The 13,004-nt window shown below is 40.1% G+C and overlaps 1 protein-coding gene across 1 annotated transcript; it reads right to left on the reverse strand.

The window, feature by feature from the left end:
* Positions 1–681: 681 nt before the first annotated feature.
* LOC121925189 (vitelline membrane outer layer protein 1-like) lies at positions 682–9,423 on the reverse strand. The gene is made up of 3 exons (XM_042457034.1): positions 9,211–9,423; positions 7,327–7,424; positions 682–985 (listed from the first exon to the last, which is right to left on the reverse strand). Exons 1-3 carry the CDS (start codon positions 9,421–9,423, stop codon positions 682–684), a joined length of 615 nt encoding a protein of 204 aa, XP_042312968.1.
* Between the last annotated feature and the right edge of the window lie 3,581 nt (positions 9,424–13,004).

A 13,004-nucleotide genomic window follows, 5' to 3' on the forward strand; every position in this document is an offset into this window, starting at 1 on the left:
AACTCATACCCATGGCTTCCTTAATAGAGTTAATCTATCTAGCATGCAGCCTTTCTCTCTTTCTGCTTCCCTCCTCCTTTCCTAGCATTATTGTTTTTTTTCCAATGAGCTGTGCCTTCTCATGATGTTTCCGAAGTATGACAGCCTCAGTTTTGTCATCTTGGCTTCCAGGGACATTTCTGGCTTGATCTGTTCTAGTACCCATTTGTTTGTCTTTTTGGCAAACAAAGGAAAGGAGGATGAAAATGGAGAGCAACAAAAGGGGTTTGATTCAATGTCAACTCCAACTCTTGGCAGGGGGGTTGTTCTCAGCCCACTTTCATGCCATTTCCCATTTTGTTGCCTTATCCATCTGGACTCAGTCCATACTTTTGCCTATAAGGATAGGACAGCAAAGTGAAGCCATCATCTTATATGCCTAAGGTGAAGCAACAGCTATGAGATAGAAGACAGCCAGGTGACAATAAGATGGATCCCCTTGTGGGATGTGGACATTGCAGCTGCCCCATGAAGCCTCCCCTTGATATCAGCTTAAGCACACAAATGAATAAATAAGTGTATATATGATTCAAAGAATCAGAAAGCCGAGATATTTACATGCTGTTGAAAATGATTTATACGTATATGAATAGACAGGCTAAAGGTACACCCAGGCTCCAAGAGCTGGGAAGGTGCAAATAGTTAATCTTTGCAGCAGAAAAACCTGACATCATTGAGTCCAGTAGCATCCACTCTCCCCAGTCTCTGTCCCTTATCTACCTTTGTTTGCAGACCACAAATGCCTCGTTTGCAGGATTTGCTCCATTTTCCATATCGGCCCCAAGCCAATCCTTTTCCACGCAGCCGAACTCCATTGCTGCATTTAAACTGAATGTTGTTGGCTGCTGTATCATCACCATCAACCTGGGGTCTTGAGACTCTGAGCCGGAAGGCTTGCATGAGATTCTTACGACGGCAAGACTTGGCAAGCGTCCAATAACCCTTCCTATCAAACAGGAAAACAACACATTGCAGGAGGCTTTACACAATCAACATGTGGGTTACATGAGAAGTTGAGACAAGCCCTATAGGATCAGACCAAAAGCCGTCAACCAGTTGCTTATGTTTGGCCCACAGGTGGGACATGAGCAGACCAGCACCCACCCCAATTTTCCCCAGCACCTTCCATGGAGGAGAATTTATATCTCTAGGTTCTTTTGGAGCAAGTGTTGTAAATTGCTTTGGGGTTGTCTTCTCAGGCTTCAAGAATGAAGTAGGGTGTCCATCAACCTTTATTTTTAGGATTTGGGTCATTGTAGGGCTGGAGGAGTTTTAAAATTTTAACTGGGGTCCCATTCACACTACAGAATTACAGTGCTATTCTTCCACTTTAGCTGCCATGGTTCTGTCCTATGAAATCCTGGGGGATTTGTTTGGTGAAGCACTAGAGCACTCTGGCTAAGAATTCTAAATGATTCTCACTAAATTGCAAATTTCAGGATTGCATTGAATGGAACCATGGCAATTAAGATGGAATAATAGTCCTATAATTCTGTAGTGTGGATGGGCCCTATTTCCAAACAGTTGTAAGTTGTTGTTGTTGTGTCTTCAAGTCATTTCAGACTTATGCTGATCCTAAGGCCAATCTATCATGGGTTTTTCTTGGCAAGTTTCTTCAGGAAGGTTTACCATTGCCATCATCTGAGACTGGGTGAGTGTGTCTTGCCCCAGCTCACCCAGTTTGTTGATGTGACTGAGCCATGATTCAAACCCAGGCCTGTAGAGTCATAATCCAACACTCAAACCGCAACACCATGTCAGCTGTCAGCAAAAAGAATTAAATGGATCCCATAAAAGTTAATGGATATATATTCAGCATGATGCTTGTTGGAGATGCCAGATTTGAAATATTGAATATTGATGCCTGATAACCTTGTTTTGTTTTTTTTAATTGACACTGGTAACTCACAAAACTAGTTGCCTTATGATTTTGCCTAGTTTGGCAAGGAAAGTCATCTGGAAAAATGTAGTTTAAAGAGACCTTTTGCAGTGTATGGGATAGGAAATGTTGCTACTTTTTTTAAAAAAAACAAGACATTTAAGGAGCAATGGTATGAGCTGGCATTGGCTCTCAAAGAAAATGAGGTGGGGATATTTGGGAGAACTTTAGTAGATCTGGAGTACCAAATGTCATCATTTCTAAGATTTTACAGGGATGGCCAGTGGCAAATCCACTGTGGATTTTATCACAGCTCCTTCTATGGTTCCTTGGAGTTGAACTGAATTTCTGGAATATGGTAGGTACTAACAGGATGGATCAGGTCCCAGAGTGGCCACCTATTTCTATGAAAGAAATTAAAAGACACTTTTTTGAAATTTATCAAGGCTCCATTAGAGAATTATCTTCTTCCTGACCCTTTTATCAATTTAATGGATTGACAGGCTCTTGTTCTGGCAATTTACTTTCTCAGACTGATAGAACGGGTTCTTTTCTACCTGGCTAGCAAGCAGCAATACTTATTCCAATACATAAGAGAGATTCTAAGGCCAATCTCAGAAACTATAAGTCACTAAGGAGCTTATCACACAAGGAAAGAAAACAGAAATTCAGCCGGATAGTAGCACTTTTCCATTTGCTTTATTTACTGCATGACATCATAATGCCTCAGTTCTCTTCCCAAGGGAGACGGTTATAAAGGTGAGTCTTTTTTTTTCTACCTGGAAAAATCCATTTGACAAAAGACTTGCTTTTATGACCATCTCTCATAGCCATGCAGTAATATAAAGCAAAACCCCAAATCCACAAAATATTGCCCTTATTGGCCAACCAAAATGCACAAAATACATCATGCAAGCTTCCATTATGCAAAGGGGTTAAAAATCATATAGGAGAGGAAAAGTCACTGACGTTACTTCTGTTCTCAATTGCAACTTGGATCCCAAAGGAAGTTACTATTATGTTGCTATTGGAGTTAAAATTTTACTACATGTCCCTTATTGTCCTTTGACCTGAGTCCTCCAATGGCCAAAAAGGGATGGAGCCTCTGCCTGCATTGACATCTCTCCAAACCATCTTAACTGACAACAGAAATAACATCTGAGAGAAAATGTAGGTCTGTGATCCTATTAAAATCATGTTTATTCTTCTGTATGATTTTTAACCAGGGGAGCTTCAAAAGCTGCATGACATGATGTATTTTGTGCACTTTGGTTGCCTTGTAAAGGTATCACTCTTTTGTGGAGTTTGGATTTTGTTGTATTATGTAGAATTCAAACATTGATATAATTTGAATTTAATAGAGTCCCCTTTCTACTGGACCTTATTAGATCTTTTTTGTTGTTGTTCTGTGCCCCCAAGTCATTTTTTATTTAAGGCGATCCTAAGATGAACCTGTCATAGGGTTTTCTTGGCAGCTTTCTTTCAGGGGCTGCCATTGACATCCTCTGAGGCTAAGAGAGTGAGACTTGCCTAATGTCATGCAGTGTGTTTTTATGCTTGCACAGGGAATCAAATCCTGATCTCCAGAGTTGTAGTCCAATGCTCAGGCTGTATTATTATATTTGTAATTGTATATTCCATTTTATATTGTGCACACACAGACACACACAAAATGAGGCATGCCTTAATTACATGCTGTTTGTGTAACAAGCTGTATGTGGAACTGCCTATAAAAACTGAAAATTTCACCAAGTTCACAATGCTGGAGATAGGCAATTGACTGGGGCTGGTTGCAAGGATCATATGACTCCCCTATTGAAACAGCTTCACTGCCTATGGCTCTGTTTCCAGGAAGAATTCAAAGTGCTGATTTTGACCTTTGCAGCCCTACATGGCCTGAAAAGCTGTATCTCCTTATATAAGCCAAGGTGAGTTTTAAGATCTGCATGGGAAGGCTCTGCTGTGGTGCCACAACAACCTACAATTCCATAGCATTGACCCATGGCAGTTAAAGTGGGGTCAGACCAAATGATTTCTGCAATGCAGATTCAGCCTATGTTATGAATATGGTTTAAATGTTGTTAACTGTGATCCTGCCTCGATCCAATTGGGAGAGGCAGGAAGATATAAATAAATTTATATAATAATATATAATATAATAATAATATAATCATGTTTTTAAAATAATGTTCTTATTTAATTCTTGTTTAAGTTTTGTGAATTAATGATAGCTTAATCTTTTTAAAAATATTCTTATTGTAAGCCACCTTGAATCTCATTGTTGAGGAAGGCAGGGTATTAATTAATTAATTAATTAAATACTTAGTTTGTATGAATTGTTGAAAATTAAGGGGTTGTGTGTTATGTCTAATGGTTTTTGTTATTACTAAAATACAAAGGATAGATAGAGGGATGGTATCAAGAGTATCTCTGATACTGAAGGCCTAAGAGCTATTGCTAGTCTTGTTCTTCACGAATGTTTTGAAATCCTGTACGTACTTAGGATTATCACTACTTCTTCAAAGTCTATACTGGAGCTTTCATTTTATTTACAAACTTGTACTTTCTCCTTCTAGCTTTTATATACCATTCAGAGAGACTAGCAGCACTTAACAGAAATCATGATGCATTAACATTTCATAAGATTTATTAAAATGCAATTAAAATTTACATGATAACAAATAAAATATTACATAAACCTCAAGAAGCACTTGGTTGCTGGAACAAAATGGAATAATTCAACCAAAGTGGGTATCGACCAAAGAGGAAGTCAACCTCACCTCTTGGGAGAAGTCATCCCAGAGTTTAGGAATGACCACTGAGAAAACCCTTTACTTTGTCCCTATCACTCATAATTAACCCATATATGACATGTTTTAAAAATTGTGTTTCATTGGCATCATAGAGCAAAGCATTAGCCTTAAAAAGACCCATAGTAAACAATATATCTTAAAAGCTAAGCTGCTCATAGTGACACCTAGTGGCAGAACAAAGAATTAGGATTTTAGACTCAACATAGTTTCTAAGATCTGATAGTAGCTGCAGCCATACTTATACTGTCAGTGCTGGATTAATACTCCTCAAAGAGAAATCACTTTTCTAAAATAGGCTGGTGTAGGGAAGAAGCAAAAGGGCTGCTCCAGCATACAACAATAGAGCCAACATCATGTTAGATAGCAGGTAGGGTCTTCACTTAGGTGTATTAAGAATAGACATATTGAAATCAACGAGTCAAGGTTTTGGGACTAATTTAAATTCTGTGGCCAACACAGCTATCCCTCCATGTTTTCTGTATTGTAAGATACCACATTGTAGCTGCAACAGGGGAACCATGAAAGGTAGCCTGTGAACTGGGACTTCAACCAAGGTAAAAACTTTTTTCTTCTTCTTAAATTTGGACTGAATTCGCATGTTTTACCTCTACATCACCGAAATGTTCCTGATGCAAAAACATGGTGACTTCTTGAGAGAACCATTGTTCCCTGCCTACATAGTGGCCTGTAACCTCACTGGAAAAGATACATATTGGATTGCAAAAGAGGAGTCCCTGTTGAGATGCAAATGGACTTTAAATTTCCTAGACTTTGAAAATCTCCCTGTTGCCATGTGGCCAGAAGGAAGAGGAGCCTTCCTGCAAAAGATATCCTATTCATCATAATATCTATACTAAGGACTGAAACAACATGCAGGCATCTCACTAACATCTCCAATCATGTCCCCCCCCCCTCCTGTTTGGTTTGCCTGATGAAGAAGCCCATGGACCTTTGAAAACTTGTAAGAAGTATATTGTGCATTTCGGTTGTCCAATAAAAGTATCACTGATGGATTTTTGTTTGTATTAAATCCTGTGGATTTCAGTGGATCTATTTTAAATATGACTAAATCTGGATCCAACACATTAGCCCTGTTTCTGGTATTATATGCCCAGTTTGAATGGGTGTGGGAAAAGGGAAATGCCTAACCACTGTTGCTATCTTGTCATGGAAAGTAACAAGTTTGGAATGACGTTATTTCCACTTCCATAGAGACACTCTGTGTCAACTAGGATGTTGTAAAATCAGTGGTTTTGTTTGTGTGGAGATTCTTGTCATGATAGAGACTTCTCCTATTTAACACTGTCACCTTCTACATGAGGAGAGTGACAATGGCATAGGGGAGGTAAGTGCTCTCTTCATCATGCGTTTATTCAAAATAGGTAATGCCCAAATAGGGCTATTATCTATGTAGCTTATTCTTCCACAAATGCTTTGTTGAGTCTTTAAGACAATGGCTGGAGGCTATACATATCTTGCTTAAATAAAGTTTACCTGAAAAATTGCATTCTCCAGTTAGGATACTGGTACTATACTTACAGAACTTTCTATCTGGAAGCTCATAAGGCTGCACTTCCATGCACACTTGAATGCTACTTGAAGCAGTTTGTATTCTCTCATATTTATCGTAGACAGTTCCAGACAGTCTATTTTGGATGTATAATCCTAATATTTTATTATGTAGTATTGTGGTGTAGCACTTGAGTATTGGACTCGGACACTGGGAAACCAAGGTTGAAATTTCCACTAAGTCACTGGGAAGACTTTGGCCAAGCTCAGACTCAGAGGAAGACAATACCAGAAACAAAACAAACACTCTCTGAAGTACCTTTGCCAAGAAATCTCTGTAATAAGATCACCTTAGGCTCATCATAAGTTGGAAATGACTTGAAGGGACACAAAAACAACATTGTGTGGAACAATTCAAGGTCATCCCCCTTCCTGAATTTTTAAAATAAACTAATAAATATGCACATGGGAAACTGATGAACAGTGGGAGCAGAGTGTGGAGCAACTCAAGTTAACCCAGACCTACACCTGTTCTATACAATTTCACAAGCACAGAGATTATTGATCACAGTGAAACTAGACAATAACTCTTGAGAGTTTTGAAAAAGGTGTCTATCTGATGGCTATGAACATCTGTCTGTACTAAATTACAAAAGAGCTAAGTCTCATAGGGGTTTGGATGGGTGAGAAGAGAGCTGCAGAGGATTTTATTTTCTCTTGCTTGGATGGTGATCTAAGCCAGAGAAGCATTCAGTTTGCAATACTGTACTTGCACTCAACTAGATATACTAAATATATCTGGAGCTCCCCCTCTCCTTGGACTCTCTTACTTCTGAGCTCAGAGATATTTGCTTGGGAGCATCTTGAGTTAGAAATGAATGTTAAAAAGGCTATCTGATACTCCACTTCTGCAATCATTGTTTAGGCACTTCAATCACTGATAAAATGTTTGTCATTTCTTTTTTTTTTTTGCTTTGGTTCATTCTAAAAAATAACATAAAGGGCTACAGTACATATATTCTTGGGGGAATAGCATTATTGAAACTTGGTCACAAATCTTAAAACACAGGAGAGGATAATGCTCACGGTCCTACTGCAGATGTGACGACTGAGCCATCACTGCAATGCAGGCGGATCCCATTTAGAGATGAATCATCATGCAAAATCCCTTGGAAGGGCTCAACCTGAGACAGGAGAGGTAAAGAGACAAAGTCAAAAAGTGGGCCAGAAAAAGAAAAAAGAGAGCAGGAAACTCATTCCAACTCTATTTCTAGCAAACACCAATAAGAAACAAGGTACAATTTTTAGATGGTTTGTAATAGATTGCCAGAGGTTTTTTACTCCTAACAGTTTAATAAAAACTCATATAACTTCAGGAAAAAATATTGTATTGCTGTTCTTATGTTAAAGGCATATCTCTCTGCTTTACTGTTTCTCATTTACAAAATAAGACATTTAAAACATTTTCCAAATTAATTTTGTTAAAATACAAGATACAACAAAGTAACAAAGAAAGAGAGAATAAACTCTTCTAGAACATGGCTTCATCGCCCCAAAAACCCACAAAAAACTATGGATGCCAGCCATGAAGGCCTTCAACTTCACAAAAGAGAGAACACCTCTTACATTGTACAAAATCTAAGAGGACAAGAAATAAAATAGCCAGAAGGGTCCATATTGTTTTCACATGTTGAATCCACCATGGTCTGTTCTATAGACTTAGGAATGTCCATAGCACACATCATGAGGAAGGTCTTTCCAAAACTTCCACTGATATCCTAGAGGACTGTAATAATCGCTGTGTGAGTAACGTAATAACTATCTGTAAAAGTGTTCATCTTTTCATCATTGTTTCTTTCCATTAGTTTTAAAGCTTATGTTGGTTGCTTTCAAACAGGTTCTAGAGACTGGGAAATTACTTTTTAAAAGTTATTTTTCTATTCCTCAGTAAAGGTAAAGGTAGTCCCTTGACATGAATGTCTAGTCATAACCGACTGTAGGGGACAGTAATCATCTCTGTTTCTAAGCTGAAGAGCCAGCATTGTCCAAGGACTGCTCTGGTGGTCATGTGGCCAGCATGACTGCACTGAATGCTGTTTCCTTCCCACTGAGAAGTGGTACCTGTCTACCTACTTGCATTTGCATGCTTTGCAACTGCTAGGTTGGTAGAAGCTGGGACTATTGACAGGCACTCAACTCCTTTCTAGGCACCTGGGTCTTGAACTGCCAACCTTCTAATCTTCCAATCATCAGAAGTAGTGTCTTAACCACTAAGCGACTGTATCCGTATTACTCAAAACAGTATTTCAAAAATAATCTATTGCCTTAACTCATTAAAATGACAACTTGTTGCACTCCTCTTTTGTTTCCCAGTAACTTTCTGTATTTTTTTTAAGTACTTTCCATTTCCCGTTTAAAGGAAGAAATATAGGACTGATGAGAAAATTACATAACACTTGAAACATTATAGCCAACATGTTTAAGATGCCCTTTGAAAGCAGCTTTTGAAAGCAATTGGAAGCCATTACTTTGTTCTTCCTTATTATATTACTTTTGATATGCAGCTTTGTTACACACTCAATATGAGTTACATGAAACTACTAGCCCCTTGTTACTTCCAAGCTTTGTCCTGTATACTTTTATTGGCCAATATGAGTAGTGTGTTAGGATTCCTAATTTTCAGAAATGACCTTTTATATTCTCCCTCTTTCTCTCCTGTATACCATCTCTGTATACTTTCTCTCTGTATACCAACAATTAACACTACCATCAGAGGCTCCATTTTTTGTCTGCCTTTCATTGATAGATTTCACTGATCTAGTGAATAAAGAAAACTACATCTTGAAGTTTCCCCACCCTTTCTTTCATAGACACACTGTTAGATATGTGTTTGAAGCAGGAATTAAGGCAGGGGGATAGAGATGAAAACCTACTAAGGCACAGGTGATGAAAGCAATGAAAAGAGATTACCTTAAGAGAAAATGCAATCGCATAGCCTTTGGGACAGAAGTGCTTTGGTCCCCATTGTCCCCATCGTCCTCCATTACGCACTGAAATGGTGGAGACAGCTTTACGATTACGTTCCTTTACACCTGGCCAGCAGCAAATGGCTTCTGCATCCCACAGGTAGCAAGAAAGGAGCAGCAACACTAAAGACCCTATGATACTAAAACCAGGCTGCATTGTGAAGCTTTCACTCGGCAGAGAAATTGGTACACAGCAACAACCTCAGTGATCAGGAGCCTTTTATGTATATGGAGAGTTGGCTTGCTTCCCTTGTTAATCCAATGGCAAATACAAATGGACACAACCATTCATTGTATCTCTAGGCTGTTTACTCATCTCAGCCAATGCTTGTCACCCAAGTGAGATTTATGAAGGGAAAGTCAAGCTCTGATACAACTGATTCCAAAGGTGAGGCAGCTTTTTGTATCCTGCTCAAAGAATATGACTTTCTGCTCAAAGTGTCTAGCAAATTTATCACAGCAGGCAACCAAGTCTTCTAATCTTGGCTTCTCTGAGTCTGACCTTCATAGACTCTTCTCAGAAAGCACTGCTGGATGGTGTGATGAAGGCAGAATAGAAGAGGCACATTAAGAGTTTCTTACCACCTTCACTGCTGCATAATAGGCACAATGAAAGGTCGAAGGCTTTCATGGCTGGCATCCATAATTTTTGTGGGTTTTTCAGGCTATGTGGCCATGTTCTATAAGGTTTGGCACCCAGTCCTGAAAAACAACAAGATAAAGACTCAACAAATGCAAATGAGAAATCTCCCAGCAGACAATGAGCACTATCAAGCAGACACTAATCCATCAGCAAAAGAACAATATACAGTGCATCCTCGCCTTACGCGGGGGATCTGTTCTGGATCCCTCCACGTAAGGCGAAATTCCGCCTATGCTCGAGCCCCATTGGAAACAATGGGGCTCGTGTGTGGTGGTCCGGGCGTGCGCAGGGCGCAACGGGCGCATGGGCCCATTCAATTGAATGGGACGCGCCACCCCTTCCGCCCCGCGCGCGCGCCGCTGCTTGAGCGCGTATGCTCAAGGCCACGTATGGCGCGGGCGCACTGTACATGCAAATCACTCATGCCTTTCCAGGTCACACAATATATATACCCAACTCCTTTCTAGGCAAGCATTCTCTGAAGATGCCAGCCACAGATGCTGGAGAAACGTTAGGAATAAACTCTTATAGAACATGGCCAAATAGCCCGAAAAACCCACAGAAAACTATACAATGAAAGGTCTTTGCCAATTTTCGGTCGTGTTCACTCCACAACGTACACTTATGCCATTTGCACTCTAGTCTTCATCCAGCCTGTTTCATTGCCTGTATATCTTCTGTAAACCAAGGTGAATTATGGGCTCCACAACACTAGATTGGGCACTTAGAAGTGATTGACCCTTTCCATCTCACCGTTCCATTTCTGATTCCATAAGTTTCTGGGAGTGGACCATTTTAATCAATTGCCCACCCTTGCAGGAAGGGTCTGCTACTGCCAAACTAAATGTCACAAGGAGGTGATCTGACCATGACAACGGGGGGTCATTGTACGTATACTCCACTAAAACCAGATTGTCCAATATCAAAAACCAAGTCTGAGGTATGTCTTGCCACAGGTATTGGACCAATACTATACTGAGATATCCCCATGGTTATCATGGTAGTCAAGAAGTCCTGAGCAGGTCCTGTCAGGACAGACTCAGTATGGATATTGAAGTCCCCTAGAACTATAGTCCTGGGGTTCTCCAATACCATATCTGAGACCAGTTCAGGTAAGGAAGATGCTGAGCAGCAGAATAGACAGCATGCCAACAGCATCCCCATTCTGTCTCTTTGGCCCAACACATAATAATAATAATAATAATAATAATAATAATAATAATAATAATAACAACAACAACAACAACAACAACAATATACTTCTTACTCGCCTCTCCTCATAGATCGAAGTAGGGAACAAATCTTCCAAGTCAACAGTAGAATAGATGGGCTTCTATGTGAGAATGACAGAATACTTGTGGATGACAGTAACTCCACCCCGCCAGAGTGCGCAGATGCTTCACTGATGGACAAAATTGGCGCAACTTGACAACACCATGTTCATCTCTATAATACCTACCAGGTTAGCCCATTCATCCAAAGCAAAATCATGGGTGGTGGTTGTTTTATTACAGATTGACCTGGCATTCAGCAGCAGCAAAGGAGAGGCTGGACTAGCAGGGCAATCTGGATATTGAGGGGTGTGGGGATGGACTGAAACATGAGATAGATTTCAAATATCTATCCTGTCTTTCCCTAACCCTCAGCACCATGCTTCCCTCTGCCCTAGATTACATCAATAGAAACTCCCTGTTCCTCTCTTTTCCCCTGGCACTCATCCATGTACATGTACAGACAAAACAAACACAGAAGCATACAACAAACAAGCAAAATATCAATGCAGCAATTCAGACACAGCAGTCACAATATTCAGCTTTCAACTGAGTAACCCTAGTTTTAACCCCAACAATATTTTCCTCTTACTCAGGGATTCTGGAGCTGGACAACAGAGAGCTAGTCCACACTTTCCCTGTGGGAGACACTATGATGTCAAATCCTAACTCTCTCCCAAAGTCTGTTGTCCTTCTCCAGCTAAGAAGAGGTGGTTCCCTGTCCCTGTGACCCCCAAAGTGGTGATCCAAAGGACCAATATGATCAACCTGCCACTGGCAACCTCCTGCCAATGGGTGGCTCTGCTTTAAGAATCAGTCCTGGTCTTGCAGCAGCAGCCAACACATTCCCAGTTTTGAGGGAAACAACAGTACCTCCACGGGAATAAAGGCCCACAAAGGCCAGTTGGAAAGCATTCCTCTAGTTTTCTCCTCTCTCCTGCTGGCCTTGCTACAAACACCCATAGTTAGTAAGGTGGTAAATATTTAAAAGATGCTCTCCTATACATTTTTGAGAGGTCTTGTTGTCTTTCCCACATAGATCTTAGAAAATTTGTGTTGATTAGCACACATGACAAAACTGCCATTACAAGTGAAAAGTGGGACAAAGTATACCTCTGTTTCTTAATGTGGTTTTTCAATTCATTCATTTTGGAAGTATACCTGCAACAGGGTGTCACTAGTGGGCCTCACTAGGTGACACCCTGAGGAGGGGGGGACACTACTGTTTCCCAAACATTTTAAAATGCTGAAGAGATGGGATGACTGGGGTGAGGCTCAGTGGAAGGAAAAAGCATTTAAAATGTTTTATAGAATCACAGGATCATAGAGTTGGAAGAGACCACAAAAGCCATCCAGTTGAAACATCAGGAATAAACCCTTCTAGAACATGGCCACACAGCCTGAAAACCCCACAAAAAGCTATATAATTTATTTGCTGCCACCATTGCCCTGACTTGGACCTTCCAATGACCTCTAACTGTTCTTCAATCAGACTTGCTTCAAGTCTTCTAGCACCATTGCTCTAGTCTCCGTCCCACTTGTTTCATCACCATCAGTTCCCTAATGAACCGTTAATTTAAATAATTAAATATCATTTTATTTTTTTCTTTAAAAACATTACATCTTACAAAATTTTCACTTACAACATTTTCACTTTAACCACATGAAACTATGTACAGTGCTCCCTCGGGTTACGAAATTAATTCGTTCCGCGGCTAATTTCGTAACCCGAAAAACCTTCGTAACCCGAATTGCCATAGGCGCTAATGGAAAAAAAGCCGCGGCTCTGCCGCGGCTCCATTGAAAACAGCGCCGGGGTTTTTT

Source organism: Sceloporus undulatus, chromosome 3 (assembly GCF_019175285.1).
Source record: "Sceloporus undulatus isolate JIND9_A2432 ecotype Alabama chromosome 3, SceUnd_v1.1, whole genome shotgun sequence".
NCBI lineage: Eukaryota > Metazoa > Chordata > Lepidosauria > Squamata > Phrynosomatidae > Sceloporus > Sceloporus undulatus.